The sequence below is a fragment of the Cryptomeria japonica genome, chromosome 2 (genome assembly GCF_030272615.1).
Source record: "Cryptomeria japonica chromosome 2, Sugi_1.0, whole genome shotgun sequence".
NCBI lineage: Eukaryota > Viridiplantae > Streptophyta > Pinopsida > Cupressales > Cupressaceae > Cryptomeria > Cryptomeria japonica.
The window spans coordinates 261,007,823-261,035,513 of NC_081406.1; the positions used below are offsets into that span (position 1 = coordinate 261,007,823).

General features: G+C 34.6%; 1 protein-coding gene and 1 long non-coding RNA gene across 6 annotated transcripts; both read left to right on the forward strand.

The window, feature by feature from the left end:
- Positions 1-458: 458 nt before the first annotated feature.
- On the forward strand, positions 459-1,705 carry LOC131049936 (uncharacterized). Of its 3 annotated transcripts, none has more exons than XR_009371518.1 (3): positions 577-777; positions 875-1,166; positions 1,303-1,705. It is a non-coding gene; the product is annotated as an uncharacterized LOC131049936 (long non-coding RNA). The 3 variants fall into 3 exon arrangements; XR_009371519.1 differs by having other exon boundaries at positions 1,308-1,326; XR_009106818.1 differs by lacking the exon at positions 1,303-1,705 and having other exon boundaries at positions 459-777; positions 875-1,229.
- Positions 1,706-13,363: 11,658 nt separating this feature from the next.
- On the forward strand, positions 13,364-27,278 carry LOC131049935 (uncharacterized). Of its 3 annotated transcripts, none has more exons than XM_059216571.1 (2): positions 13,364-13,593; positions 26,814-27,278. In XM_059216571.1, the coding sequence occupies exons 1-2, from the start codon at positions 13,511-13,513 to the stop codon at positions 27,028-27,030; spliced, it is 300 nt and encodes a 99-aa protein (XP_059072554.1). In that variant the 5' UTR covers positions 13,364-13,510; the 3' UTR covers positions 27,031-27,278. The 3 variants fall into 3 exon arrangements, with proteins under 3 accessions (XP_059072554.1, XP_057840024.1, XP_059072553.1); XM_057984041.2 differs by lacking the exon at positions 26,814-27,278 and adding an exon at positions 13,691-14,102 and having other exon boundaries at positions 13,380-13,593; XM_059216570.1 differs by lacking the exon at positions 13,364-13,593 and adding an exon at positions 26,519-26,716.
- Positions 27,279-27,691: the final 413 nt, after the last annotated feature.

The following is a 27,691-nucleotide window of genomic DNA, read 5'->3' on the forward strand; positions in this document are numbered from 1 at the left end:
ATAAATATGCCATTTCACTTTAGTTGTCTCATGAGATCCTAAAGGAACACTCTCCTAAGCTTGATGAAACTTATAGTATGAAAGATTTGCACCTACTTATCAATTGACCCAAATTATTCGTAATTTGATTATAATTCTTGTTTGATTGTCTGACCCAACTTTGATCCTTGACATTAATAAAATGACTAATTCCTATAAGAGAAGATGTGCTTTATAAAATTGCTCACAATACCTGAAATACTATTTTCTCTTTAAATATATTTTATATTCCCTAAATATAGATATGTAATCATCTCATTCATTCACCACTTAGTGATGGCAATAATGGTGGGGAAGCAAATGATTCCCCACCACCTACATGTCCCCTCAATCTCTTCATCTGGTCCATAGATTTGATTATTAAAATACTTTTCCTACCCAACATTCTGGCTGCAATCCAGAGAGAATGTACAATACAACTGTACATTCTTCGCAGCAGAAAAGACGAGCCTAGTTCTTTGACGCCGTCCACCCACCGACTTTTTCTCTACTCCAAAAGAGAATTCAATTATTAATCTCAACCCCAACAAATTCTATTTAAATCGTCCATCCTCCCATTCTTTTCAAATCGTCCATCTTCCGCATTGTGAGATCAGTGAAAGCCATTTGAGATTTATCTGTGCATTTGCGAAATAAGAAATCAGGGGAATTCACCATGGCCAGATTTATCTCTGTTCTCGATTTGAAGGCTTTCTCTCGACTTTGCGGACATTATTCTGGCGTTGGAAATATAGCCAGGTAAACTTCAAATTTCCTTCATCTCCTTTCCTTTATCAAAATTTCTGGTCCAAAATGGAAGGTTTCTAATTTAGTTTCGTTTCTGTGTAATTTGCAGGAGAGAATACAGCGCCATAGCAAGCAAAATGGAGTTACGGGGAAGGCAGGCGGAGGCAAAATAAGCGGAGGAGAAGAGTAGACAGAGAAGTTGGATGCCTCACCCCATTACTGGCTACTATTTACCAGAGGACCATTTTGGGGATAATAAAGATGTTCCCCAATTAAAAGAAAGTAGATTGAAGTACAACACTCTTCCCTCTCGCCCACAAAATTGATCTCTCAACATTCAGAATTCTCTTGTTCTTCGTCTGCAGCAGATGCTTTTGGTCACAAGCTCTATTGTAACGCGGGTATTTGTGATTTACATTGATATCAATCTTAAAAAGTGCAATGAAAATTGGAGTTTGAATAGATGTTCTGGTTTTTTTCTTCCCTGTCCTAAATATGTCCCACTGGTCTAAACTAATTTTTTTTTTTTTTGCTAAGATTAGGGGAAAGGATCCGGTAGTTGAGCACCCTAACTTCTCACTTTTCAAAATCTGCACCCTGAGCTGATGTGGCATCACATGATTGGGGAACATCAAATCATTCGGATTTTTTTACAGCAGCTTACTTGACAATTCCTGCTTATAACTAAGGTTTCAAGGCCACATCATCAAATGTGATGCCACATCAGCATGCTTTTTGCCAAGGTGTCCAAAAAAGCCAAAAAAAAAAGTGAGACCAATAGGTGTGCAAAAGGGCCCCAATACTTGTGCAGCTGATGTGGCATCACATGATTGGTTACTTTTCACAACAAATGATATATTTCATTCAAGTATTGTTACTAATTATACAACTATTGGTGCAATGTTATACAAAGGTTGGACATTAAATCAACAACTTCTATCACAAGAATTGGAACGCGCTCAACTACTGGGTCCTTTCCCCTATATCAATCTGTGATATCAGATTTTCATAGTTGATGATTTAGTTGCTATTGCTTGTTTTTGGATTAAATAGTTCCTTTTTTTAGTATAAAAGTTAAACCTAATATTATATCATATAAAAGAGAGATTTCATACAAATTATTAATTTTTTTATATAATTATATACTTTCAAAATATGATATTTTAGAATTTGAATGACAATATTAAATTGATTATTATTAAAAAATTGATAAATAAGGTTGACTATTAAATATAATGTTTCTAATTCCTCTCAATAATTTTAATAATAAATTTTCTTTTACATATTTGTATTTCATATGGATAAATTTTCTTATTATATGTTAACTCAATTATCCGATCATTTATGTGTTGCAATGACATCCATAATTTTGACAAGTTTCTTCATGCATTTTTTATTCCACAATTTAATATAGGTTTTCATTTATATTGCATTCAAGATATTTTGGGGGATTTATTTTTTAATTGAAAACATTTCTATATATTAATGCTCAAATAGGTAATATGTTCTAGCTTTGAGTTTGGTTATAATAATCAATAAAATATTAATTAAGTCAAGAACATATTAATTTGGAACTCTGTTAGGTTATATTATCTATACAGAAGGATTAGTGGTTGACTCTATGAAGGTTTCAATCATCATGACTTTGTTGCCACCTAAAATAATAGTAGTAGTAAAGATGTTCCTTGTCTATATAGGATACCATCTTAAATATATTAGTGGGTATGCAACAATAGCCATACAATTAGAAGAATTAGTGAAGAAAAAGACTAATAAATCCATCCATTAGACAAAGCAATGCCAACAACATTTTGATATAATTAAACAAAAGATTATTGATGTGCATATACCCATATTTTCAAATTGGACAACCCCTTTCCACATTCATACATTGGTGCCTTTAGAATATCCATTGGAGTAGTCTTAGCACTTGCCCTCACAAAAATAAGAATTATCCTATTACATTTTTGAGCCAAAAACTTTTACAGGCTAAGAAACGATACCACCACTTGAGGCTCTTACAATGGTGATTCTCTTCAAAAGTTTATATATTATCTCTTGTCTGCACCATTTACTTTTTAAATAGGCTAGGAATACAATGGACTACACGTCTATGTTTGTTGTTGTTTTAGGAGTTTAATTTTAACATCATGGTAAAGCTAAGGAGAAACAATTAGGTCTAAACTATCTGTTTCAAATTGATACAGGTGAAGAAACCAACCAACAAACAAAAGACTTACCTACTGCAAGCCTCTTCAAACTAATAATGACACTCTAAGAACTTCATGATGTAGCTACACTTCTTTCCACAAGACAATATCTACCTAATATAACATCACAAGACAAACAAAATACTATTTTGAAAGACCCTTAACCTTACACTACTAGAAGGATAACTATATAAGATAGGGAGGGATGATATTATTCTTTGGATTGTTTATGAGCATGAATATAAAGATATCCTAAGGGAAGCACAAGAACACATATTTGGTGGACATAATTTTAGAGACACCACTACTAAGAAATTAAAGTTACTAGGATTATGGTGGCCTACCCTATTAAAGGATGTTAGGAAATATTCTTTAACCATATGATATATGCCAAAGAATTAAATGACCAACTGCAAGAGATGAAATGCCTTTAAATCTAGTCATGACCCATGCACCCTCTAGGAAAGGGCTATCAACTTCATTGGGCCAATCGACCCACTTGCTAAACTATTCAAAGATATTTCACTATAATCAATATGGAATATCTTACTAATGGACTAAAGAAGAATAGATACAAAATATTGTAGAACAAATACTACCACCAAATTCATATATGAAATATCATCATTAGATTTGGATGTCCATTGAGCATAACTAATGATCAAGGAAAACACTTTGTGAATAGAGTAATTTCAAAACTACTTAGTAGCTTCATGATAAATCACAACATGAATACACCATATCACCCCTAGGATAATGGGGCAAGTGAGGCCCTTAATACAATCATAAGAACGACATTGACCAAAATGTGCCATAGCAATAACACAAATTGAGATATAAAAATAATCGTGATATTGTGAGCATTTCGGGCTACTTATAAATAATCTACAAAATACACCCCATTTGAACTAGTTTATGGGATGGATGCCACTCTACCCTTGAAATTCATAGTACCCAACTTTCATATTGCCCTCACCCTCAGATTGGCAAACGATGAATCTTTAAATTAGAGAGTTGAAGAACTAGAGAAATTAGATGAAAAAATAATCTTAGTAGTGTATCACTTAGACTTAGAACAAATATGGTAGAAAGTATGATATGACAAACTTTTGTGACAAAAAAAATTCAAGAAACATGAGATGGTTCTCCTTTATGATAGTAAATTCAAGAAAACAAGAAAACTCAAAATCTAGTGGCTAGGCCCATACTATATCCATATCTTACAATATTAGCAGTACAACTTCACACATTTGATGTTATAGTACTACATTGCTATGTTAATGGCACAAGATTAAAGAAGTATCATAAACCTCCAAACATGGTAAGGGGCATAATGTTAGTAGGAAAAATGGTAAGGGAGAGAGCATGAAAACATATTGCAAACTATTGCAAGAAGGTTGTAGAGCTCCTAGATGACAAGGGACCCCTAAGAATAGTCATAAATTGTAAGAGACATGTCCCATATATGTATACAATAGAATACTATTTAATAGATATAATAGGAGGAGAAATATAAATGAAGATTATGTAAGAGACAAAAATATAGATAAAGAGATGCATGAAAGACAATATCTATAATGGAAGGATGAAGTATATTCTAGATGTTATAACAATGTGTATATGGAAGTTAACATGAATGTTGTTTAATTGCATAACCTTATTTCTATAATTCAAATCTCTTGGCACCTGTACTAATAGGTGTAGCATCCTAAAATTGCGACAGTTGCAATTTCGACCGCATTTTGGTCTTCACGATGGCAACGCAACACGAAACCTGAATGGAGACCCCGAAACTTGTCCACGACACCAAAAACTGCATTTTCTTGCACCCTGGCCTGATCCTCCTTTGCACCCTGCTGTCCCGGGAGGTGGGACCAGAGCGCCCAGCGCCCTGGTCCTTTAGGACCATGGCGCCCAGCGCCCTGGTCCCTGGCCCTATTTTGGGCCCGGTCTCCTATGGGGCTTCAGGTCTTTTTGTTTGCAAATTGGAAAATAACATTTCCTGGTCGGCCTAAGGTCGGGAAAATCAGTCTTTTAGCCCTAATTGACAAGTATATAAACTACATTTTCCTCTCCCATTTGGATAGATAGAAAAAGAAGGACATAGGTGTACAAGCGTGGAAACGATATTCAAACATTCAAGCATTCAAGCATTCAAGCATTCCTTCAAGCAATTGATCATTCTAAGTCTCCATTCAAGGCTAAGTGTTGCATTCAAGACAAGGATTCAACCATTGAAGAGGAGATCACATGCTACAACATACAACATACAACAACATCTACACCTTCGCATGTAAGAATACAAACATTCTTACAACAAGGTACTAGTACTTGTTTTACATTACAATCATTTACATTTACAACATTTCTCATTTCTTGGTTAATTCCAAAATCGGGGTTTGACCTAAGGGCAAACCCCTAATCCCTAACCCCCCAATCGTCTTCGCTTTTCTATGTGTAGGTTGCAGGTACGCGATTGAAATTGAAGATCTGGAATCCTTGTGCAGAGACGAACAGATCCCCCTTCGTTTCGCGGATTTTCCGGAGGACCGTGTGCACGCCGGGCGCCATTGTCCCGTCAACTTTTGCTCAAAATTGCAGGACAGCGCCGTCTCGACATTTTACTGCTAATTCCAGGTCCGCAGCTTCATCCTATATCCCTATCTCAGTTTATAAGAGAATCTTTCTCACTTTCTATGCATTCCTAGCTTAATCATTCTATCTACATTCTTTACAAAAGAGGGTAGCCTTGCTGTCTTAACCCTTGAAACTCATTTAGAATCCAATCTTGCATTGTGTGGGATTGGATCTTGTGGGTTTCAACCCCTCTTTTGAATGTAAAGTCTCCCCTAAGTGAAAACCGTCAACCCTAGTAACCTCCCTTCTCTCTCCTTGGAGTTGGAAGAGGGGAGAGCAACTAGGGTTTGATTATTTTCCGCTTTACATTTTGGTGAACCCGATGTGAACATCCTTTCTGATTATTCATGGTTAGATCTGAAAATTGGATTCTTTGATTACATTTCCATGTTTGATCTTTTGCAAAATTTTAGAGGTTGATTGCATAAAAACCCTAAAATTTTCTTTTTAGTAATTGAGCTTGCGAAATGTTTAATTATTAATGTTTGTTTTAGATCTACCCTTCTATTACAAATTATCAATTCATATTTGTGCTTTAATTTTGAAAATTAAGTGGTTAAGTGTCAAAACCCTAATTTTTGAAACCCTCTTGATTCAACCTTTGTCCAACAATTTCACTGATCAAAACATCTCCAAATCGGCTGTAACTTTGGATTCCGTAATAAAATCATAATATCTTTCATCCCTGAAAATTTGGAAAAAAGTTGCGAGGACCGTGTGCACTCCGAGTGCCATCGTCCCCGACATTTTTTCCGAAATTTCGGGAGCTAGATCTTACTGTATTTTTCTGCTAAAATCCAGAATTTTGGCTGATTTTATCAATTCCAACACTTTCAAAATTACAGTCAAAGTTGGTCTTGTGATTGCTTGGTTTAAGGCTTCTAATCATTCAAAAAATTGTTGAAATTGAAATTTTGTGTCAAAATTGTGTTCTTACTGTCCTAAATCTGAAAAGTGTGTTAGCATTCATTCGAAATTTCAGTGCTTTATTCAAATTCTTGCAATTTGTGACTTTTGAAATTAAGTGCTTAATTACAACAACTTTGATTTCCGCTTTCAAAATTGAATTTTGCGTGAAATTGAGTCAACTTTTAAAAATTCAAAACTTGCATTGCTTTTGGTATTCCCTCTAAAATCATAAAATTCAAAAATTCAGTTTCCCTCTCTTTTTCAAAATTCAAATTTTGCATTTTTCGACAATCTGGGTAGGGTTCAATTTTGAGATCGCAACTTTAATTTGGCCTATCTACAGATCGTAAAATCACTCAATTTTTTCAGGTTAGCTTTAAAATCATCATAACTTTCATCCCTGCAAATTTCGAAAAAAGTTGCGAGGACCGTGTGCACTCCGAGCGCCACGGTCCCTGACATTTTTTTCAAAATTTCGGGAGATTGTCGTGATTGCATTTAACAGCTTAAATCTAGAAGATTGGCTAATTTTATGAAATTTGCTACCTCTAAAATCAAAATCCTCTTTCCCTTTTTAGTGCATGAGTTTTACAACAATAAGCCCTACTTACACTATTCCCGTTAGACGAAGCCTTAGAATTAAGTCTTTCCGAGGTTTAATTACCGAGGAGATGGAACCTAATTTGAATAGCCTTTTTAACGAGGACATGGGTAATTCCTCTAATCCTCCTAATGATGAAGAAGCTCTCTATGAGGTTTCTGTAGAACAAATTGCGAAATTGGATAACCAATTTGACGATTTTCGACAATGGATGTCTCAAGAATACCCCGATAGTCAAGCTCTTCCTTTAATTGAGGGTCTAAAACATATGCTTCAAAGTGATAAGAATGGAATTGATATTTTGCGTGGTATTGCACACATTGTGGATTCGAATGTGATGCCTATAAAGAGTTGTGCCGAAACTTTAGGTTATACACAACCTCCCACTCAAGTCAATCATTCTATTCCTTTGACAACTTCTATTGCTAGCATATCTACTTTTACATCAAACATAATGACTACTTCTATACAAGACATTCCGCCTATGATTACCAGTCATGGGGGCAATCCTTCCTCTTCAATCAACCCTCTTCCTTCATTTAATCCGACTTCTTCATTCATTCCTTCAATGAGTGTTCCTATTACATCTCTACAAATGAACATGACGCAAGGGGGCAATTCATTTAACCATTCCATTCCTCCTTGTAGTGTTCCTCCTTTCCAATCATCTCCTATGACTAACTATCATAGTGTCCCGCCACCTTACTCTTTACCTTCTTTCAATAACATAACACCTCCATCACAATCTAACACGTCTAATATGAATTCTTCGATTGAAGCGACCATTAATAATCTTGCACAAACTGTCTCTTCTTTATAGCAACAAATTGCCTCTATGAATCAATCTAAGTTTAGTGTGCCCACATTTGATGTTGCGAGCCCACTTTCTCTTGAGATTGTTCGAGCTATCCCTCCTAAACATGTTGAAATCCCGCATTTGGAGCTTTATAATGGTAAAGGAGATCCTCTAACACATGTTAAGACTTTTCAAACAATATGTACCGATTTTGCTTATGACCAAAGGTTGCTTGCAAAACTGTTTACTAGAACATTCAGAGATAAAGCCCTACAATGGTATTGCTCGTTGCCTTCTTATTCTATTACTTCTTTCAAACAACTTGCAAATGCTTTCATTCAACAATTTCAAAACAATATAAGTCCTAAAGTTACTTTGATAGATTTAATGCATTGTAAACAAGGTGTTAAAGAAAAAGTGACTGATTTCATTGGTAGATATAAGCATTTGTATGCTCAAATTTCTTTTCCAGTGCCCGACAATGATATTCAAAGAATCTTTATTTCTAATTTACAAAAAGATATTCGAGACAAACTCCTATTTTTTGAGTTTACTTCTTTCCAACAGTTGTGTGCAACTCTTCACAATTATCAACTGACTGTGAGTCAAATGGAACAATCACATCCTATGGCTCCGAGTGATAAGGGTGATAGCAGTCAACAACCATTTGGGAAGTTTAAACTGAACAGAGATTCCATCAAATTCAATGAAAACATAATCAACAACAATGTGAATGCAGCATCAGGTGTGCCTCCTATTTCTAAGTTTTTCAAGAAAGAAAGAAAGTATACTCCTTTGAATGAATCATTGCATAGTATTATGAATAAGTTATTGGAACAAAATGTGCTTACTCTCCCTCCTGTAAGGCAAATAGATCCTGCAAAGATTAATTCACCTTATTTTGATAGCAAATCTTTTTGTCAATTTCATCGTCAACCTAGGCATGATACTGAAAAATGTTTTGCTTTAAAGGGTAAAATTCAAGATTTGATTGATAATAATACTATCTCTGTTTCGGGAGTGAATGATAAAGGCAACACATCTGTAGCTCCTCCTAACCAAAATCTTCAGATTTTTACTGATCCGTTACCTTCTCATACCTCTAATGCGATTGAGGCTAATGATTCCTCTTTCTCATCTGATGGTCTTGTGTCTATGACTCCGAGTGTGATTAACTTTGTAGAGCAGCAAGAAAACCCTAAAGAACCTTCCATCACATTTGATTCTAGTGAAACTATCAGGGCACCTAATGGTCCTTTATACATAGTTGCAAAAGTCAAGAATACACCTTGCCGTGGAGTGCTTATTGATCCTTCGTGCATGGTTAATGTTATTACTGAGGAATTCCTTTTTACTTTGCAATTGAATCAAGTGATCTATGACAAAACAGATGTGATTGTGAAATTATTTGATGCATTTTCTTGTCCTACAATTGGTTCTATTACATTACCTATTGAGGTCCATAACAAATCCCTTGATGTGAACTTTGCTATTATTCCTTCATCTGAACAATTTCGTGTGAAGCTTGGCTATCCTTGGCTATCTTCCATGAAAGCTATTGCTTCTCCTATTCATAATTGTTTGAAATTTCCCCATAATGGTGAAGTTGTTACTGTCAATCATAGTCTCTTTAAACCAGCTGAAAGAACTTCTAGCGTTCCTATTGATTATTTTTGGCCTAAACATTTCCAATCTCTTCCTCCGCGAAGTGATCATCTTTTCAAATCTTATCAAAAGTGGAAAACAGATATGATCCTATCTCTAAGTGAACCTAGAACACCCAAACTTGATATTCCTATCATTCTTGAGAAGGAAGTTCTTCCTTTGAAAGATAAAACTAATGTCTTTCCTTAGGAAGATTCTCAACCCATCCCTATGGATGTGACTATGTCTATGCCTAATAAACCTTCTAAAAGCAGACCTATACCTCCTCATCATGATGGACTTGGTCTCCTTCCTAAACCAAAAATTCTTCCTTTATACGGAGCAGCTCCTCCTCCTTTTTATAGAGAGAAGAGACCTTCCTTTTCTCCTTTTATCCAGCCTAAGAGACCACAACCTAAACACCCAAATGATAAGGATGAGAACATTCCTCCTCCTCAATCTTCTCCACTCCCTACTAAGACTAGACGAAACCGTTCTGCATGTGAACGCCGACGAAAGCGTCATCTTAGAGCTCAGGCAGCTGCCTCTCAAACTTCGCAATCTCCAAAAACACCTTCAACAAACATTGTTCCATTTTCTCCAAAATCTCCAAAACATAAGATGCATGATGGTCTTGATCCTGTGCGGGTTAAAGATCCTATTTTTATAAATCTTGATGATGATATAGATGAAAATGTTATTCATAATGAAAATGTTACTTCTCTTGCTTTTGATAGTGAATATGAACTTGTTGATATTGATAACCATTTATCTAATGAATTTTCTAAAGCACTTATCCTAGCTCCTAGACAAGAACAACGTGGCTTGGAACATGAACATAGCCCTTGTTTGGATCTTGTGATAGCTCCATCTGCTGTGTTGGATGTTCCTCCTCTAGCGTGTTCCCTGCCTTCCCGAAACATTGATCAACAAGATCGGGGGGTAGATGACGTGCTAGACTAGTTACATTAGCATAGCAAATTCTCTCCTCCTCTCTTGTGTTACTTCTTCTATGTGTTATTCTCATTCTTCTATTTGTTGTCCTTAGTGTTGTCTACTTGAGGACGATGCAACGCATTGAGATCTCTTTTGGTCTCTCTCATGTTGACTCAAAAGACACATGTGTTCCCTTCTTCTAGGTGACCTTCCTTGATTGGGGAATGAAGAACAATTATGCATACATACATATGATATATATACATGACTTATCATACAGCATACTGACCTCGAGGAAAGCGAAGTCACCTCGTGCTTTGTGTTTTGTATCTATTATCCTTGGGTTTATCTCACACTTGGGGGCTAAATCTTTGTGATAATGTGCTCCTTTCCCTTCTTATTTCTTATGTGTATCACTACGTTAAAGCAATCACCCCCGTTGAGGCGTGTGCGATCGCTTTAACGTAGGGGGGCATACACCCTGTCTATCCCTTCAAGATACTTGAAAATTTCTTGGCGAACTTAGCTTTGCCTTGAAATTTTTTGGTATTTTTCTTGCATGACTCATAGTGAGGGAACCTTACTACTGACAGTCATGGTTCTCCCTCGTGATCTTCCTTTTTACTTTGTCAATCGAAGTCGTAAGATCCTTAGTCCACTAGGGGCTTGGTGTGTCTTGCCTCCTTGACGTGGTGAAAGTCTTTCAATGTTGTTTCCTTGTACTTTACCGGAAGTATGAGCGTACGCCTATACTCCCGCTAAAGTGGGGGCTAAATGTAGTGTCCTAAAATTGCGACACTTGCAATTTCGACCGCATTTTGGTCTTCACGATGGCAACGCAACACGGAACCTGAATGGAGACCCCGAAACTTGTCCACGACACCAAAAACTGCATTTTCTTGCACCCTGGCCTGATCCTCCTTTGCACCCTGCTGTCCCGGGAGGTGGGACCAGAGCGCCCAGCGCCCTGGTCCCCCAGGACCATGGTGCCCAGTGCCCTGGTCCCTGGCCCTATTTTGGGCCCGGTCTGCTATGGGGCTTTGGGTCTTTTTGTTTGCAAATTGGAAAATAACATTTCCTGGTCGGCCTAAGGTCGGGAAAATCAGTCTTTTAGCCCTAATTGACAAGTATATAAACTACATTTTCCTCTCCCATTTGGGTAGATAGAAAAAGAAGGACATAGGTGTACAAGCATGGAAACGATATTCAAACATTCAAGCATTCAAGCATTCAAACATTCCTTCAAGCAATTGATCATTCTTAGTCTCCATTCAAGGCTAAGTGTTGCATTCAAGACAAGGATTCAACCATTGAAGAGGAGATCACATGCTACAACATACAACATACAACAACATCTACACCTTCGCATGTAAGAATACAAACATTCTTACAACAAGGTACTAGTACTTGTTTTACATTACAATCATTTACATTTACAGCATTTCTCATTTCTTGGTTAATTCCAAAACCGGGGTTTGAGCTAAGGGCAAACCCCTAATCCCTAACCCCCCAATCGTCTTCGCTTTTCTGTGTGTAGGTTGCAGGTACGCGGCTGAAATTGAAGATCTGGAATCCTTGTGCAGAGATGAACAGATCCCCCTTTGTTTCGCGGATTTTCCGGAGGACCGTGTGCACGCCGGGCGCCATCGTCCCGTCAACTTTTGCTCAAAATTGCAGGACAGCGCCGTCTCGACATTTTACTGCTAATTCCAGGTCTGCAACTTCATCCTATATCCCTATCTCAGTTTATAAGCGAATCTTTCTCACTTTCTATGCATTCCTAGCTTAATCATTCTATCTACATTCTTTACAAAAGAGGGTAGCCTTGCTGTCTTAACCCTTGAAACTCATTTAGAATCCAATCTTGCATTGTGTGGGATTGGATCTTGTGGGTTTCAACCCCTCTTTTGAATGTAAAGTCTCCCCTAAGTGAAAACCGTCAACCCTAGTAACCTCCCTTCTCTCTCCTTGGAGTTGGAAGAGGGGAGAGCAACTAGGGTTCGATTATTTTCCACTTTACAATAGGTAATGGCCAGATCCTAGAATTGCTAATCTTGAAATATGAAAATTTGAATTTTGGGACAAAGCGATTCAATAGCTCCCACAATCTTGTCCATGAGAAAAGTTTTTAATTGAGAGCTAGTCCAATATAAACAAGCCAATAAAAATTGATCATGAAAAAATCTTAACGAAGAGAAAATAAGATATTAAATTTGATCTTGAGCTAATAATAATGACAAAATAAACTAAAATTAGACATTAAAAATCACCCAAAATAATGATAAATGAAAAAAAGCATATATAAATTTACACTTTCTTCTTTACAATTATATTGATAAAGAGAATAATATGATTCCCCTTCCCAATAATGGAGATTTATAAAATTGCACACAATACCTCTCTTTCTTATAAGTGAAATACAATTTTCCCTTTAAATATATTTTATTCAACCTAAGTATAGATATGTAATCATCTCATCCACCAATTAGTGATAACAATAATGATAGGGAAGCAAGTGATTCCCCACCTCCTAGATTTGGTCCCCTCCATCTCTTCACATGGTCCATAGATTTTATTATTAAAACACTTTTCTTACCTAATATTCCTCGGAAACGCAAGTAGAAGAGATGGTCCAGCGTGGAAGTGACAAAGCACGAATGATGAATAATGACTGACGCGTAAACTTGGTCGTTGGAAGCATCATAAAAACTTTGACACAGTCGCTTCAATGTCGTCACTTCCACCCGCCAATCCAGAGAATGTACAGCTGTACATTATTTGGTCAAAGAAGAAAAGACGAGCCTCTTTCTTTGACGCCGTCCACACGCCCTCACAGACTCTTCTTTACTTGAATACCCAATTCAATTATTAATCCTCACACCAGCAAATTCTATTTAAATCGTCACTCCTCCCATTCTTTTCAAATCGTCCATCTTCCGCATTGAAAGATCAGTGAAAGCCATTCGAGATTTTTCTGTGCCTTTGAGGAATAAAAAAACAGGGGAAGCCACCATGGCCAGATTTATCTCCGTGCTCGATTTGAAGGCTTTCTCTCGATTTTGCGGCCATGATTTTGGCTTTGGAAATATAGCCAGGTAAGCTTCAAATTTCCTTCATCTCTTCTCATCTTCTACTTTTCTGGTGCAAAATGAAAGGTTTTTAATTTTAGTTTCGTTTCTTTGCAATTTGCAGGAGAGAATACGGCGCCATGGCAAGCAAAATGGAGTTAAGAGGAGTTCAGGCGGAGGCAAAAGAGGCGGAGGAAAAGAGTAGAAAGAGAAGTTGGATGCCTCACCCCATTACTGGTTACTATTTACCAGAGGACCATTTTGGGGATAATAAAGATGTTCCCCTGCAAAGGGAAAGTAAATTGAAATACAATACTCTTCCCTCTCGCGCACAAAATTGATCTCTCAACATTCGGAATTCTCCCGTTCCTCATTTGCAGGAGATGCTTTTTAGTCACAAGCTGTAATGGAACTCGGGCATCTGCCATTTACAGTGATGTCAATCTCAAAAGTGCAACGAGAATGGACTTGAATACTCTGAGTTTGAATAGATTTTTAATGAAACAATGATATTTCTTTCACAAATTTGCATTTCACATGGAGGAATCTTCTCATTGTATGCAGACTCAATCGCCCAGCTCTTTAGCATCGCAATTGTTTCCATGCTTTGGATTCCAACGATTTGATATTTCAACGAGTTTGAGATTTTTAAGTTTTCCCATACATTCTAGGCAAAGATTTTTATTCGGAAACATTATTATAAAATACGAGTTAATGAAGAGTGATTTAAAAATTATTTAATTGTATGTTAAAATAAAAATAAAAAAAATAAAATTTATGAGTATATTTTTTATTAGATATTATTTTTTAAGGAAGTTGTGAACTAGGAGGCAGTTTTGAAAATATTTTGAAATTTTTTATATCAAGAGAAGGCAATAGGGACATGAAAGTAAAATTAACAATAAAACCCCATCTAAGGGACAACCACCAACAACATGAGGTTATGATAAATAAATAATTAGGCATTAGAACTAGATAGGCCTCCAAGAGAAATAGTAAAACTTCAACAAAGAAACAATCATAACAACAATCATGGAGATTTGAATGCGAATCTGACAATTTTTTTTTGAAGTAGAGTCAAGTCTAATCCATATGGGCCACCTTACTTCTTTTGAAAAGAGATTTAGACTCAATAGAAAATCATAAACAACATTTGGTTTCTTCTTGTCCTTTAAGGGATACCCCCAAGCATTCTCTATAGGACCCTTAATTAAAGTGTCCACATCCTTCCCTTTAATCCTTGTAGTAGAGCACACCTTAATATTTGAATCACCTTTAATATTTTGAAACTCTTTCCCATGACCAAGAGAAATATTGAAAAAACAGAACATTATTGAGTTGACTATAGGCACCAACTTCTTACACACTATTTACAATAGGGCCTTATATTAATCATGAAACAAAATAGATTACACAGTATAAGGTTTACTATAAAAACTAGTCTACTAACCTAAGATAAAATATCAAATATACATTGAACTGTGAAGCATTTATAGCAATAGTAGGAGGAGAAGTAGATGATCATCTTATTAAGCAACCATCAAAGGAAACAAATTTCCAAAGGGAGAATCAAGGATCTCCTAGCCATCTTGAGGTTCTTGCACAATGAACGACACCAATTTTCTCAATCCTAGTTGCAAAGGCACAATAAAAGCCTTAACATCACCCTATGTCTAGCCATAAGCTTTCCTCCTTGAAGATAGAGTCTAGCCTCTCAATTGAGGAGGTAGTGAAAAATTACTTTGTTTAAACACATCAATTAGTAAGGAATCAATGGCAACAATCTCTAGGTGATGCCATGAGGTGAAAATTTCCTCATCATACAAGAAGCACTTCCTCAATCATAAGGTGTGTTGAAAGTACCCAAATTACAATGCCACCTCCACTTGCACTTGGATTTAAAAAATAAGTAGAGGTAAACATATAAATTTTATATTAGGATATAAATAATGATCATAGCTTCAATACGAAAAAATAAACTTTCTAGATTTCAAGAGTTGAAATAAAATAAAGGCTTGAAAATATACAAAATTATTGAAATGTAAATAGGCTACAAGGTCATATCTCTAAATAGAGAATTTTCCAATGGAAAATATTGGGTAAAAAGAAGAGAAGAGAACATAGATCAGATTCTAAGCATCTTGGACACGAGGGAAATATTAAAAGATGTGTTTGAAAAAATATAATATGTGATAGGATATACATTTGAGATGAGCCACTCTAATATGCATGGGTGTCACCAAGTTGAATACTTTGGTGGACAAAGCACCAAAGATAGTGAGTAATTTTAGGCTTAAGTCTAGACTAGCAATCTTTTTTAAGCCATTGAAGCCAACTTAGAGGGGATGAATTCAACCCTTATCTCTTGTTATGCCTATAATGTGTTAAAGAGAAATCACTAAGCACTTTATACAAAATCTCCAAAGTATTATTTTTGAACTAAATATTAAAATTTTATTGCTAGTCTTTCCATCAAGTTAGAAAAGGTTAAAGCCTCAACTTGTGAAGCATGTCGTCAAGAATTAGCTCTTGTATTGAAATGATAAAACATGTCAATTATATTATCAAGCTAAAAAGTTTTTTACAAGGTCTAGTCTTCAAAAGAGACTAAATAAGTATTAATGCCTTTGTAAAATTATCTAAGAGCATCAATTCCAAGTCTTCCCACCAAAGACATGTAAGAATTGTCAATAATAAAAATAACCACCAAAGATTATGGTCTCCGAAACAAAGACTAGTTATAAACCATCACCATACCATTAGAGAAAAGGCTTAATATCTTGGAAGAGTATCAAGATACTTTAGTCACAAAGGAGTCTTCAGTATTAACACTTGGACATTATAAAATATAATTCAAACAAAAATTATAAATAAATAAATTATGTTACATTTTATACAAAAAAATCACCTTTAAATTTACAATAAATACATTTCTTTTATTATGAAAAATAATTCATAATATTATTAAACACTAAATATAAATTCTTGTAATTTTTGAGAGGAAAAAATTATGAATAAATAAAAATAATTAATATTTAAACTAAAGCAAAACAAATGATTTACTTAATTAATGGAAAAATAATAGTATATAGATAAATATAATTTATTTTATATATACAAAAACATTTAGATTATTCCAGGGGCTAACATTAAATTTATTTCAAATAGCTAATGCTTTTTTATCCTTGTGGACTATGAGATTTTTTTTGAATTGAATATATTTTGGATTTTGATTTTTCAAGTTTTTGTTATCTTTGATATTTTTAATGTTTTGATTAATTATAACAATTATAATCATATTAATATTTTAATTTTATAACTATATTTATTATTCTATATTTTATAATTTATATTCTTTAATTTAATTTAATATATATTAAATTATGATATTATTTCAAATTAATTTATATCAATTTGAAAGAATTAATTAATAATTAGAATATAGTTTAATAAAGTATACTTAATTATGATCTTAATAATAGAATTTCATAAAATATAAATTATATTATTATATATTATATTCTAAAAAAATTAATTTATTTTAAATTAATATTACATCAAATTTATGAATTTTTCATTTTGAATCAAACTCTATGATCTATCATTCTCTTCTCTTATCATTATTGGCAACAAAAATATACATGATCTAATCTAAAAGAAGAAAAATAGTGAAATATATTTTAATAAAAATATTAAATATAAATATATTTAATTAGTGATGCACGCTGAAAAGGACTCATGAGACACAAGATTCAAACGTTAGTATTTTTAGTAGCAATAAAAAATGAAAGATGAAAGAAACTACAATCCTAAGCATGCATATCAAGAGAGGTATCAAACAGATTATAGAAAGCACACAAAAATGGAGGAAATACACTAAACCCTCCCAAATGCTCTCCAACATGCTCATAGTTGCTCCTCCCTTATTCCTCTCCTCTCTAAGTTCCACATGAGTGTAGCCCTCAACTTTTTGCACTATTATGGATGTTTTATGGAAATTCAAGATTATGAAAATGAAGATTATGCAAATGCAAACAAGCTAAATATGAGAAAATACCTAATTAATCTATGTTAATCTTATCCAAAATAACAAAGAAAAGTGCTTCTAAATGCTCTCTCAAATTTGGTATAAGTTTGATGCATACAAAATTTCTGGATTTGTGGATTAAGGAATGAGCTCTATTTATAGGAAAAACAAGGAAATGGATAGTTGAGATTGAGTAATCTCAACAAGGATCAGGATTGATGGGTTTTTGATCCATGTGAGGGCTTTCAACCCAATCCTAGGATGACAAATGTCAACATGAGATGGCTTGAGAGGAGAGGGAAGAAACATTAAATGTTTGAGATGACTTGAAGGTTACCTTGGGAGGTAAGGTTACACTTGAGTTAGATGAAAAAAGCCTTTATCCAATGAATAATGCCTTTATCCAATGGACAAACTCTTGTGCAAGATTTCGTGGGGATAACCATGGTCAAAGCAATGAATGCTTGAAGAGACCCATGAGTTAAATGAGGGTTGAGTTAGAGGGAAAGTCTCTAACCATGTGGGTGAGTTGAGTTTAACCATTAATGGTTATTTAAGAGCCATAAATGGTTATGTAAGAACCATTAATGGTTTGGAAGACTTTGGGGGTTAACTTGTTGAAGACATAAAGCTTTTAATGCTTTTCAAAGACTTTGAGGCTTTGAGAAGTGACTCCAAGTTGCTTAGGAGTGTGACAATAATTAGGGAGGGTGATTAGGGTAATTAGGAATGGTTTAGAAGAATCTAGAATGGGTTAGAAGAGCAAGTGGGTTTGATGGGTGAGAGAAAATAGGATTTTAATTAAAATAAAATTCATTTATTTCAACTAAATAGGTGCAACTTGCATTTGTAGGAGAATGCAAGTGGGAGGTAGTTTAGGGATTTAAATAAATATTTTATTATTTTTTTAAGTGAGGAAAGGGGGTTAAATTAAGTAAATGTGTTTTATTCATTTAATTGATTTAGAGTGTGGCTTAATGAATTAATTTAAATAAATTGAATAATTTATTTAATCAATTTATTTAATTAATAGGAGAAGAGGTTGAGGATGAATTAATTAAATATTAATTTAATTAACTGATTATTGATGGTTAAATAATCAAATAAATAGTAAATATTCATTTAATTAAGTGCACAGATTTATGTGACTACAATTAGTATATAATATTTTTTTATATAATGTAAATTTAATTTTATATAATATAATTATAGTATTTTTGTGTAGAATATTTGATATAATATAAGCTATATAAGTATTATATTTTATATAGTGTAAATTATTATATTAATAATATTATATCAGGATTATATTTATATAGAGTAGATTACTAAATTCATTTTTCAAATAATACAATAATTATAATTATTATTATACATTATATTCTATAATAGAAATTATTGAATACATAAATTTATTTTTAAAATAATAATCTTAAGTATATTTAGTTTATATATAATTTGCATTATAATATATTTATTATTTTATATTATACAATGTATATTGTTTAATTTAATCTAACATATATTAAATTATAATATTATTTTGATTTGCTTTATTCAAATTTAGAAGAGTTATTTAGAGAGGTGGTTAGAAATACAACAATTAGTCTAGTTATATAGTATGTATTTAATCAAACTAATGAAAAACCCTAATTTTTAGAGATCCGATTTTTTAGGAAATATTTTGCATCAAAATTAAAATAAAAAAGAATAGATCCTGTGTATAATTATGAGAGATTTCAAAAAATGTAAGAAAATCTGAAAAATTCGCTCATTTTCTCTCAAAATTATTTTTTTATGAAAATCATAAAAAAATCATAGAAAATGAAAATGTACTCCAAAAATTCTGAATTTTGGATTGAGAGCTCTTGATACTGTCTTCAACCTGTAAAAAAATTTTGTGCAAAAATTCCAATCCGTTTGTGAGATCGGATAAAATCTCTCCAAGATCTTGATTTTGTGTCCAAAACCCTAGCTGCACAAGGTTATTCTCCAAATTGTTTTACAAAACAACAATATAGGGTTAGAAAAATCTGCAAAAAACATAGATCTAACAAAAATCCATGTCCCACGAGGTGTGCCAAAATGTTTATGGTGAAAAGTGGATAAAACAACATTGAAAGGCTAAATGAATTCAACCACAAAACCCTAGCCTAACAATCAACAAAGATCCACCATAACATATGAAGATTACCTAAGACAATGCAAATCAAATGAAATCACAAATATCATACCATCACATGTCCAATAGGGTTTGAATCTCCATTCTTCCTATCTCCATTGATCTTGCTTGATATATTTGCTCTCAGATTTTATGTGTGCACAAGAGCCCAACAAAGAACGAAAATGTGATTGCAAGTAGGCTTGATCACATATGAAAGTTCGAAAGCGTAGTCGAGTAATCAGCAGGGGTTTGATAATGAAGGAAGCATCTCCTTATAGAGAAAGACACTATAAGAAATGGAGGGATAAGATTGAGAGGTGTACAAGATAAATGGTCGGCTATGATTAGAGGGTAGGTAAAGGAAATAATAAAATAATGAGAGGGTAGGTAGTGTAAGAATTAAGAGATGAATGACATGTGTCATATGTAGAAAAGGATAATGAATTAATTAAATAAATAAAGATTTAATTAATTAATAGAAGAAGTGGGATAATTAAATAAATAAAAGTATTTATTTAATCTAGGAAAATAGTAATTTAAATAAATAAATGTATTTATTTAAACGAGAAATAAGGCTAGAAGAGGACAAATTAATTAATTAAATAAATAAAGATTTATTCAATTAATAGAAGAGTTGGGCTAAAATAATTAATTAGACAAAACAATTTTAGGTGTCTACACAACCAATATGAAATTATGTTCCTCCTCCTTGTGCCAATAATCTTCCCCTTAGCTGATATCTCTATTAAGCTCTATTTTTCACATAAATATCTCCCCCCCTAATGTATATAACTCCTTAAGCTTTTCACATGAATATCTCTCCCCCTTTGACATCAATGTCAAATATTTGACATAAATATCAAAGCAAAATCATAAAATACTAAATCACAAGACTAACTACTCCCCCTGAATAGTAGCATCACCAGATCAATCCAGAATGATTAATAGCTCTGATAATGCATACCAGACTGATGCCAAACAACATCAATCAATTTTCTACCGGAGGGGCAGAAACCCCTAATTTGTCTCTGAGGTACTCAAATGATTCTTTAAGCAAAGGTTTAGTGAAGATGTCTGCAATTTGCTCTTTAGTGTTCACATAAACCAATCTAACTTCATTTTCTTCCACCTTTTCCTTCAAAAAGTTATACTTGATAGATATGTGTTTTGTCTTAGAGTGGAATACCAGATTCTTTGATATGTCTATAGCAGCAGAGTTATCACAGTGAATAACTACCGGTTCATTGCAGTGCACTTTTATGTCCTTTAACATTTGGTTCATCCATAGAACTTGTGTATAGTTAGTAGCAGCAACAACATGCTTAGCTTCAACAGTAGAGAAGGAGGTACATGACTGTTTCTTGTTGATCTATGAAACAAGTTTCTTTCCAAGAAAGAAAGATCCACAAGAATTACTCTTCCAGTCATCAACATCACCCACTCAATCTGCATCTGTATATGCACATAATGTAAAATTATCATAAAACAAAAACCATACCAGATAATCCTTGAAAATATTTGAAAATCCTAGCTACCGGAGCAAGGATTCAACATAATCAATTCCTTCCTTATGAGAATATCCATTGCAAACCAATCAAGCCTAATTCCAATAACATCCAAGTCCATGTGTTGTCCTTTTTAACTCATCAAATTCCTCTTCCATAACTTTCATTCAACATTCATCCTTACAAGCTTCAATAACTGATGTTGGTACAATTAAAGAAATTAAGCATACCTCATCAATTGCCAACCTTCTTCTTGTCCAATTATTTGATCTTCTAAATGATTCAACCTTACATACCCAGGAGTTTTTTGACTTTCTGTTCCTCTTCCCTGATCTTCAGATACTGTAGAATTTTCTGATACCGTTGGAGTAACTGGTTCAACATTCTGTTCCGATAAAGGTGTTGCCAGTTTAGTTAAGACCATTTGCACTATCGGTTCTTGCTCATAAGTTCTGATTTGACTTCTATCCTGCTCATCCACCTTGACATAAGTGCTCTCCACAATCCTTTGCAATCTCTTGGGATAACATCTATATGCTTTTCTTTCATTAGAATAACCAAGAAATATTCCTTCATCACATCTAGGATCAAACTTCCAATGAAATCATCTCTCTTGATATAAGATTTACTAGCAAATATTCTGAAATACTTAACTGTAGATGTATGACCAAACCATAACTCATAAAGTGACTTACCGGTAAACCAAAATAGATCCAAGATCCAATAAATCTTTGTCAGTTAACCTTCAAAATTGACTTCCAAAGATCTAAAACAAGATTTCAGACCACTACCAAGGGCAATGCAAGATCTGTCATCAATTTGCCTCCCCCTAAGGCGAATGTCTTAGTTGCTAGATGAGTTTCCTGTTGGTGCAGGAACATTCGGCTCTGTCGGTTGAGTAACCAGGGTAAATCCTTCAGCCAAATGAACATCTGGGGCAATTGATTATGCAAAATTTAGCAATATGTTCTACTTTGTTGCATGCATAACAAGTGACTTTGTTCTTTTGAATTGCTTTACTGTAACCTTGACCATTCCTTGACCTGCATTGATTAGCCATATGTCCAAACTTTCCACATGCATGACATTTCACATTCATTCTACAATCTTTTGTCCTATGACCGTACTTCTTACAATTTGAACATTGACCGAGAACTGCATTATTATTCAAATTTGCTCTATTTCTACAGTGTCTTGTCATGTGACCAAATATATTGCAAACAAAAAATCTACCATTAAATTTATGTGCATTGGGTTGCCTTACCGGTGACCTCTGATTACGGTTGACCTTCTGATCATCATGCATACCGGATGTCTGATCTTCATTTGCAGTACCAGAGATTTCTCCATGCTCAAATCCAAGACCTCTAGTGTCTCCAGTGTCCCTTTGATCCTTCAATAATTCATCAAGCTTAGTTGAACTAACCTTGAACTTTTCTTTGTATTCATTAGCAATAGTCAGATCATCTCTTAGGATTGTTACCATTCTTTCCAATTCTTGCTCATTTTTCTGTGATTGCACCAATTCAGTTCTCAACATATCATTTTCATGGACCAACCATATGTATTCCTCAGATTTGTCTTTTAGAGATATAGCAAGATTTTCTCCATTCTTCTTCTGGTCTTCAATCTCCTTGGACATCCTCATAGTTAGGGCTTGCATTTAATTCTTCGTGACAATATTCTCCTGACTCAACTTCTGACATTGTTCTTTAAGGGTATCCTTCTCTTCATCATTCTGATTTTGTAAAAGTTCTTTCTTTTTAGCTTGAACAGATGACAACCTCTCCTGTAGGATAAGAATGAATTCCTTCATAGATCTCAACTCATATTGCATCTTCATGTTCCTCAATCTTTCAACATCATAGTCTTCAAGAGCTACTTGAAATTCCTTCCTTAAACTATCTCCATAGATTCTGAATACAAGATCTTCCTCATGCTGTTAGAGTTACTTTGAGGCACCAAGCTTTGATACCAATTGTTGGGATCCAAGAACACTGAAAGTGGGGGGGGGTGTGAATCAGTGTTCTATTAGAATGGATAAATTTAATCTTATTAATATAACAACTCAGTAACCAGTAAACATAAAAGCATATAACAATAAGCAACAATGCAACCACAAAGATCAGAACCATAACACCACAAATTTATACGTAGAAAACCTCAAAGAGGAAAAACCATGGTGGGATTGGAGATCCACAATATCTATCCACTGATCATATGAATAAATATTACAATAAGGGGCCTGCACATGTAGGAAGGCCAATAACCTAAAGCACATTGCTCATCACAAAAGGAGTCTCATTGACTATAGAAAACATCGGACAACAATCCAAAATGAAGATTGAACTACAAGTATAGCATCTCCCATGCCTGAGTATAGTTCCGGTTAAGCTCAATACCAGAGGCCTTGAATCTCTTCCACAAACTCAATTCGATCACCTATGATCGACCAAATCCTCTGCATGAATGATTATTACATTATTCGCTTGCTTACCATAATCTCATGATCTACAAAGAGATCTTACATCATATTTATACCAACTCGGGACCTAAACAAATAGGTCGGCCACCTAAAAGATAATATAATAAATTCATAACTTAAACCTGCAATCTAATGATCAACCAAGTCGGCCTAAGACCAAAACAACATAATCCAATCAATGAATCCAACCGGTAATGCATTAGGAGCATCAACCCACACGTTACATAAACCAGTCCATAACCCAACAGAATAACCATCGGACCTAAAATAGGTCGCCATAAGCCAAATGAAACACCACGAGCAACTGGAACATGGACATGATAACCATCAACATCTAGAATCCCTTCTAGAAGTCGTACCAACACCACTTATGCATAGTATCAAAAGATATTCAACAAAACTCTGCCGGTGAAACCCTCACTGGTAACCAAAAGGCTTACTAGAACAAGTGATAGCTTCCGGATCACCAAATCCCGAACCAACTGAATGTGATACACATCAGGAACACATGAATAACCAACCCAAACCAATTCCAAAGACCAAAGCATATCGAATCAATATGATCTTACCAACCAGAAACCAATCATCCTACCGGGACCAACCATATACCGGTAAACAACCAAAGCAATTAATGTTGACATCAATGACAAACATCAATGCAACACATAATCAATTCCTCCAAATTGCCAGCATCTCTCTCTCTCTCTTGCTCTCTCTATACTTCTTTATGTTACTTGTCTCTGTCACGTTCTTTCTCTCTCCTTCTTTTCCCCCTATTTTTTATCTCCCTATTTCTCCCTCCAACTCTCTATCTATATATCATTATCTCTACCTCTCTCTTATTCATTCTATCTCTCATGATCTATATCTCTATATCTCTATTTATCTCTCTATCTCTTTACATCCATATCTCTCTACCTCTACCTTTCTTTCTCTCAATCTCTCTCCACCTCTATCTCCCTATCTCTCTATATCTTTTCACTCCACCTCTCTCTCTCTCTCTCTCTCTCTCTCTCTCTCTCTCTCTCTCTCTCTCTCTCTCCCTCTATATCTATCTATCTCTTCCTCTTTATATCTCCCTACCTATCTCCCAACATCTAACTATCTTTATCTTTCCCTCTACCTCTCTCTATCTATTTCTCTCCCTCTATCTTCACCTCTATCTCTGTCTTTCTACTCCTTCTCTATCTCTAGACATCTCTTTCTACCCATCTCTCTCTCTCTCTCTCTCTCTCTCTCTCTCTCTCTCTCTCTCTCTCTCTCTCCCAATCTATATAATATTTTCTACCTCTATTTTTATCTTTCCATTTTTCCACCCTGCCCCCCCCTCTCTCTCTCTATCTTTGTCTCTACCTCTCTCGCCCCCTCTCCTCTCATTGTCAATCTCCATCTCCATCCTTTATCTCTATCACTATCCCCTATCTCTATCTCCTTACCTCTCTCTCACTCTTTCACTCTCTCTTTCTCTCTCTATCTCTTCCTCTCCCTCTCTCCCTATTGCAAACATAATATGATCCTATTTTTGTAGAGATTGATTATCTTCTTGATTCAAAGGTTTTGTTTCATTTATTTTTGGATCTTTGTAAGTAGATGTATAGTTTATTAGAAGTTATCACTCCATCATTCTAACCTTTGTTTCACAAACAATATCATTTTATAAATAGCTTAGAGATTGACCTTATGTACTAACAAATGTACAAACAAAACATACCATTTTTTCCCTAATTGACCTCTTGCACCTCTTTAGCTTACCCACCTCACCTACTTCATATTTCTATCTCTCCATTTGTCTTTCTATATCTCTCTCTACTTCTATCTTCCTATATCTATATATCTCTCCCTATTCTCTATCAATTTCTCTATCCTTATTTATCTCTCTATACCTCTCCCCCTCTCTCCCTATACTCTATCAATTTCTCTATCCCTCTTTATCTCTCTATATCTCTTTCCTTCTCCCCACCCTCCTTCTCCCCACCCCCCTTCTCTCTCTCTCCCCTTTTTGCAAATATAACATAAGCCTATCAATAATTGAAATTGATTATCTTCCTAATTCATAGGGCATGTTTTAGTTTTGTTTAGATCCATGTAAGTTGATGCAAGTTATTTTAAACATATCACTTCTCTATTGAGACCTTTTTTACACAAACAACATCATCTTGTAAATGCCCTACAAATTGATCTCATATAATGCACAAATGTATGTAAAAAAATATAACAATTTTATTTCTAATTAACTTTCCACACCTGTTCGATGCACCCATTGCACATCAAATTGCAATTGCTGGTTTGTACTCTCTAAATATAAATATGTAATCATCTCATTCACCACTTAGTGATGACAACAATTATGGTCGGGAAGCAAATGGTTCCCCACCTCCTACATTTGGTCCTCTCATCTCTTCTTATGGTCTTTGGATTTTGTTCACATGATTATTATTAAAATACTTTTGTTACCCAATATTCTTTTTAGTATTTACCTTGGAAACGCAAGTGGAAGAGATGGTCCAACGTGGAAGTGACAAAGCATGAATGACGAATAATGAGTGACGCGTAAACTCGGTCGTTGGAAGCATCTGCCAAAACTTTGACACAGCCGCTTCAATGTCTTCACTTCCACCTGGCAATCCAGAATGTACAGCTGTACATTATTTGGTCAAAGAAGAAAAAGACGAGCCTCTTTCTTTGACGCCGTCCACACGCCCTCACAGACTCTTCTTTACTTCAATACCGAATTCAATTATTAATCTTCACACCAACAAATTCTATTTAAATCGTCATTCCTCCCATTCTTTTCAAATCGTCCATCTTCCGCATTGACAGATCAGTGAAAAAGCCATTCGAAATTTTTCTGCGCCTTCGCGGAATAAGAAAACAGGGGAAGTTACCATGGCCAGATTTATCTCCGTGCTCGATTTGAAGGCTTTCTCCCGATTTTGCGGTCATGATTTTGGCTCTGGAAATATAGCCAGGTAAGCTTCAAATTTTCTTCATCTCTTCTCATCTTCTAAATTTCTGGTGCAAAATGAAAGGTTTTTAATTTTAGTTTCGTTTCTTTGCAATTTGCAGGAGAGAATACGGCGCCATGGCAAGCAAAATGGAGTTACGAGGAGTTCAGGCGGAGGCAAAAGAAGCAGAGGAGAAGAGTAGACAGAGAAGTTGGATGCCTCACCCCATTACTGGTTACTATTTACCAGAGGACCATTTTGGGGATAATAAAGATGTTCCCCTGCAAAGGGAAAGTAAATTGAAATACAATACTCTTCCCTCTCGCGCACAAAATTGATCTGTCAAGATTCAGAATTCTCCCGTTCCTCATCTGCAGCAGATTCTTTTTAGTCACAAGCTCTAATGGCCATTTACAGTGATGTCAATCTCAAAAGTGATATTTCTTTCGCAAATTTGCATTTCACATGGAGGAATCTTCTCATTGTATGCAGACTCAATCGCCCAGCTATTTAGCCTAGCAATTGTATCCATACTTTGGATTCCCACGATTTGATATTTCAACAAATTTGAGATTTTTAAGTGTTACCATTTATTCTAGTCAAAGATTTTTTTATCGAAAACATTATTATAAAATACGAGTTAATGAAGATTGATTTAAAAATTATCTAGTTGTATGTTAAAATAAAAATAAAAATAAATAGATGTAGGAGTTAAATCTTAATTATTGAGTATATTTTTTATTAAATAATTATTTTTTAAAAATGTTGTGAATTAGGAGGCAGTTTTGGAAAGATTTTGAAATTTTGTATATCAAGAGAAGGCAACAGAGACATGAAAGATTGAATCCTCACAACAGAACACTCTTTAATCTTTGAATCACCTTCAATATTTTGAACCCTTTTTCCGTGATCAAGAGAAGGATTGATAGACAAATGGAACATTGTTGATTTGAATATAGGCACTAACTTTTTACTCATGATAGAGCCTTATATTAATCA

What these genes read in the sequence shown, in the direction of transcription:
- LOC131049935 (XM_059216571.1), top strand. Translation starts at nt 13,511, where the DNA reads ATGGCCAGATTTATCTCCGTGCTCGATTTGAAGGCTTTCTCTCGATTT. An exon ending in GGCTTTGGAAATATAGCCAG is followed by an intron (nt 13,594 to 26,813) that starts GTAAGCTTCAAA and finishes TGCAATTTGCAG; the next exon opens with GAGAGAATACGGCGCCATGG.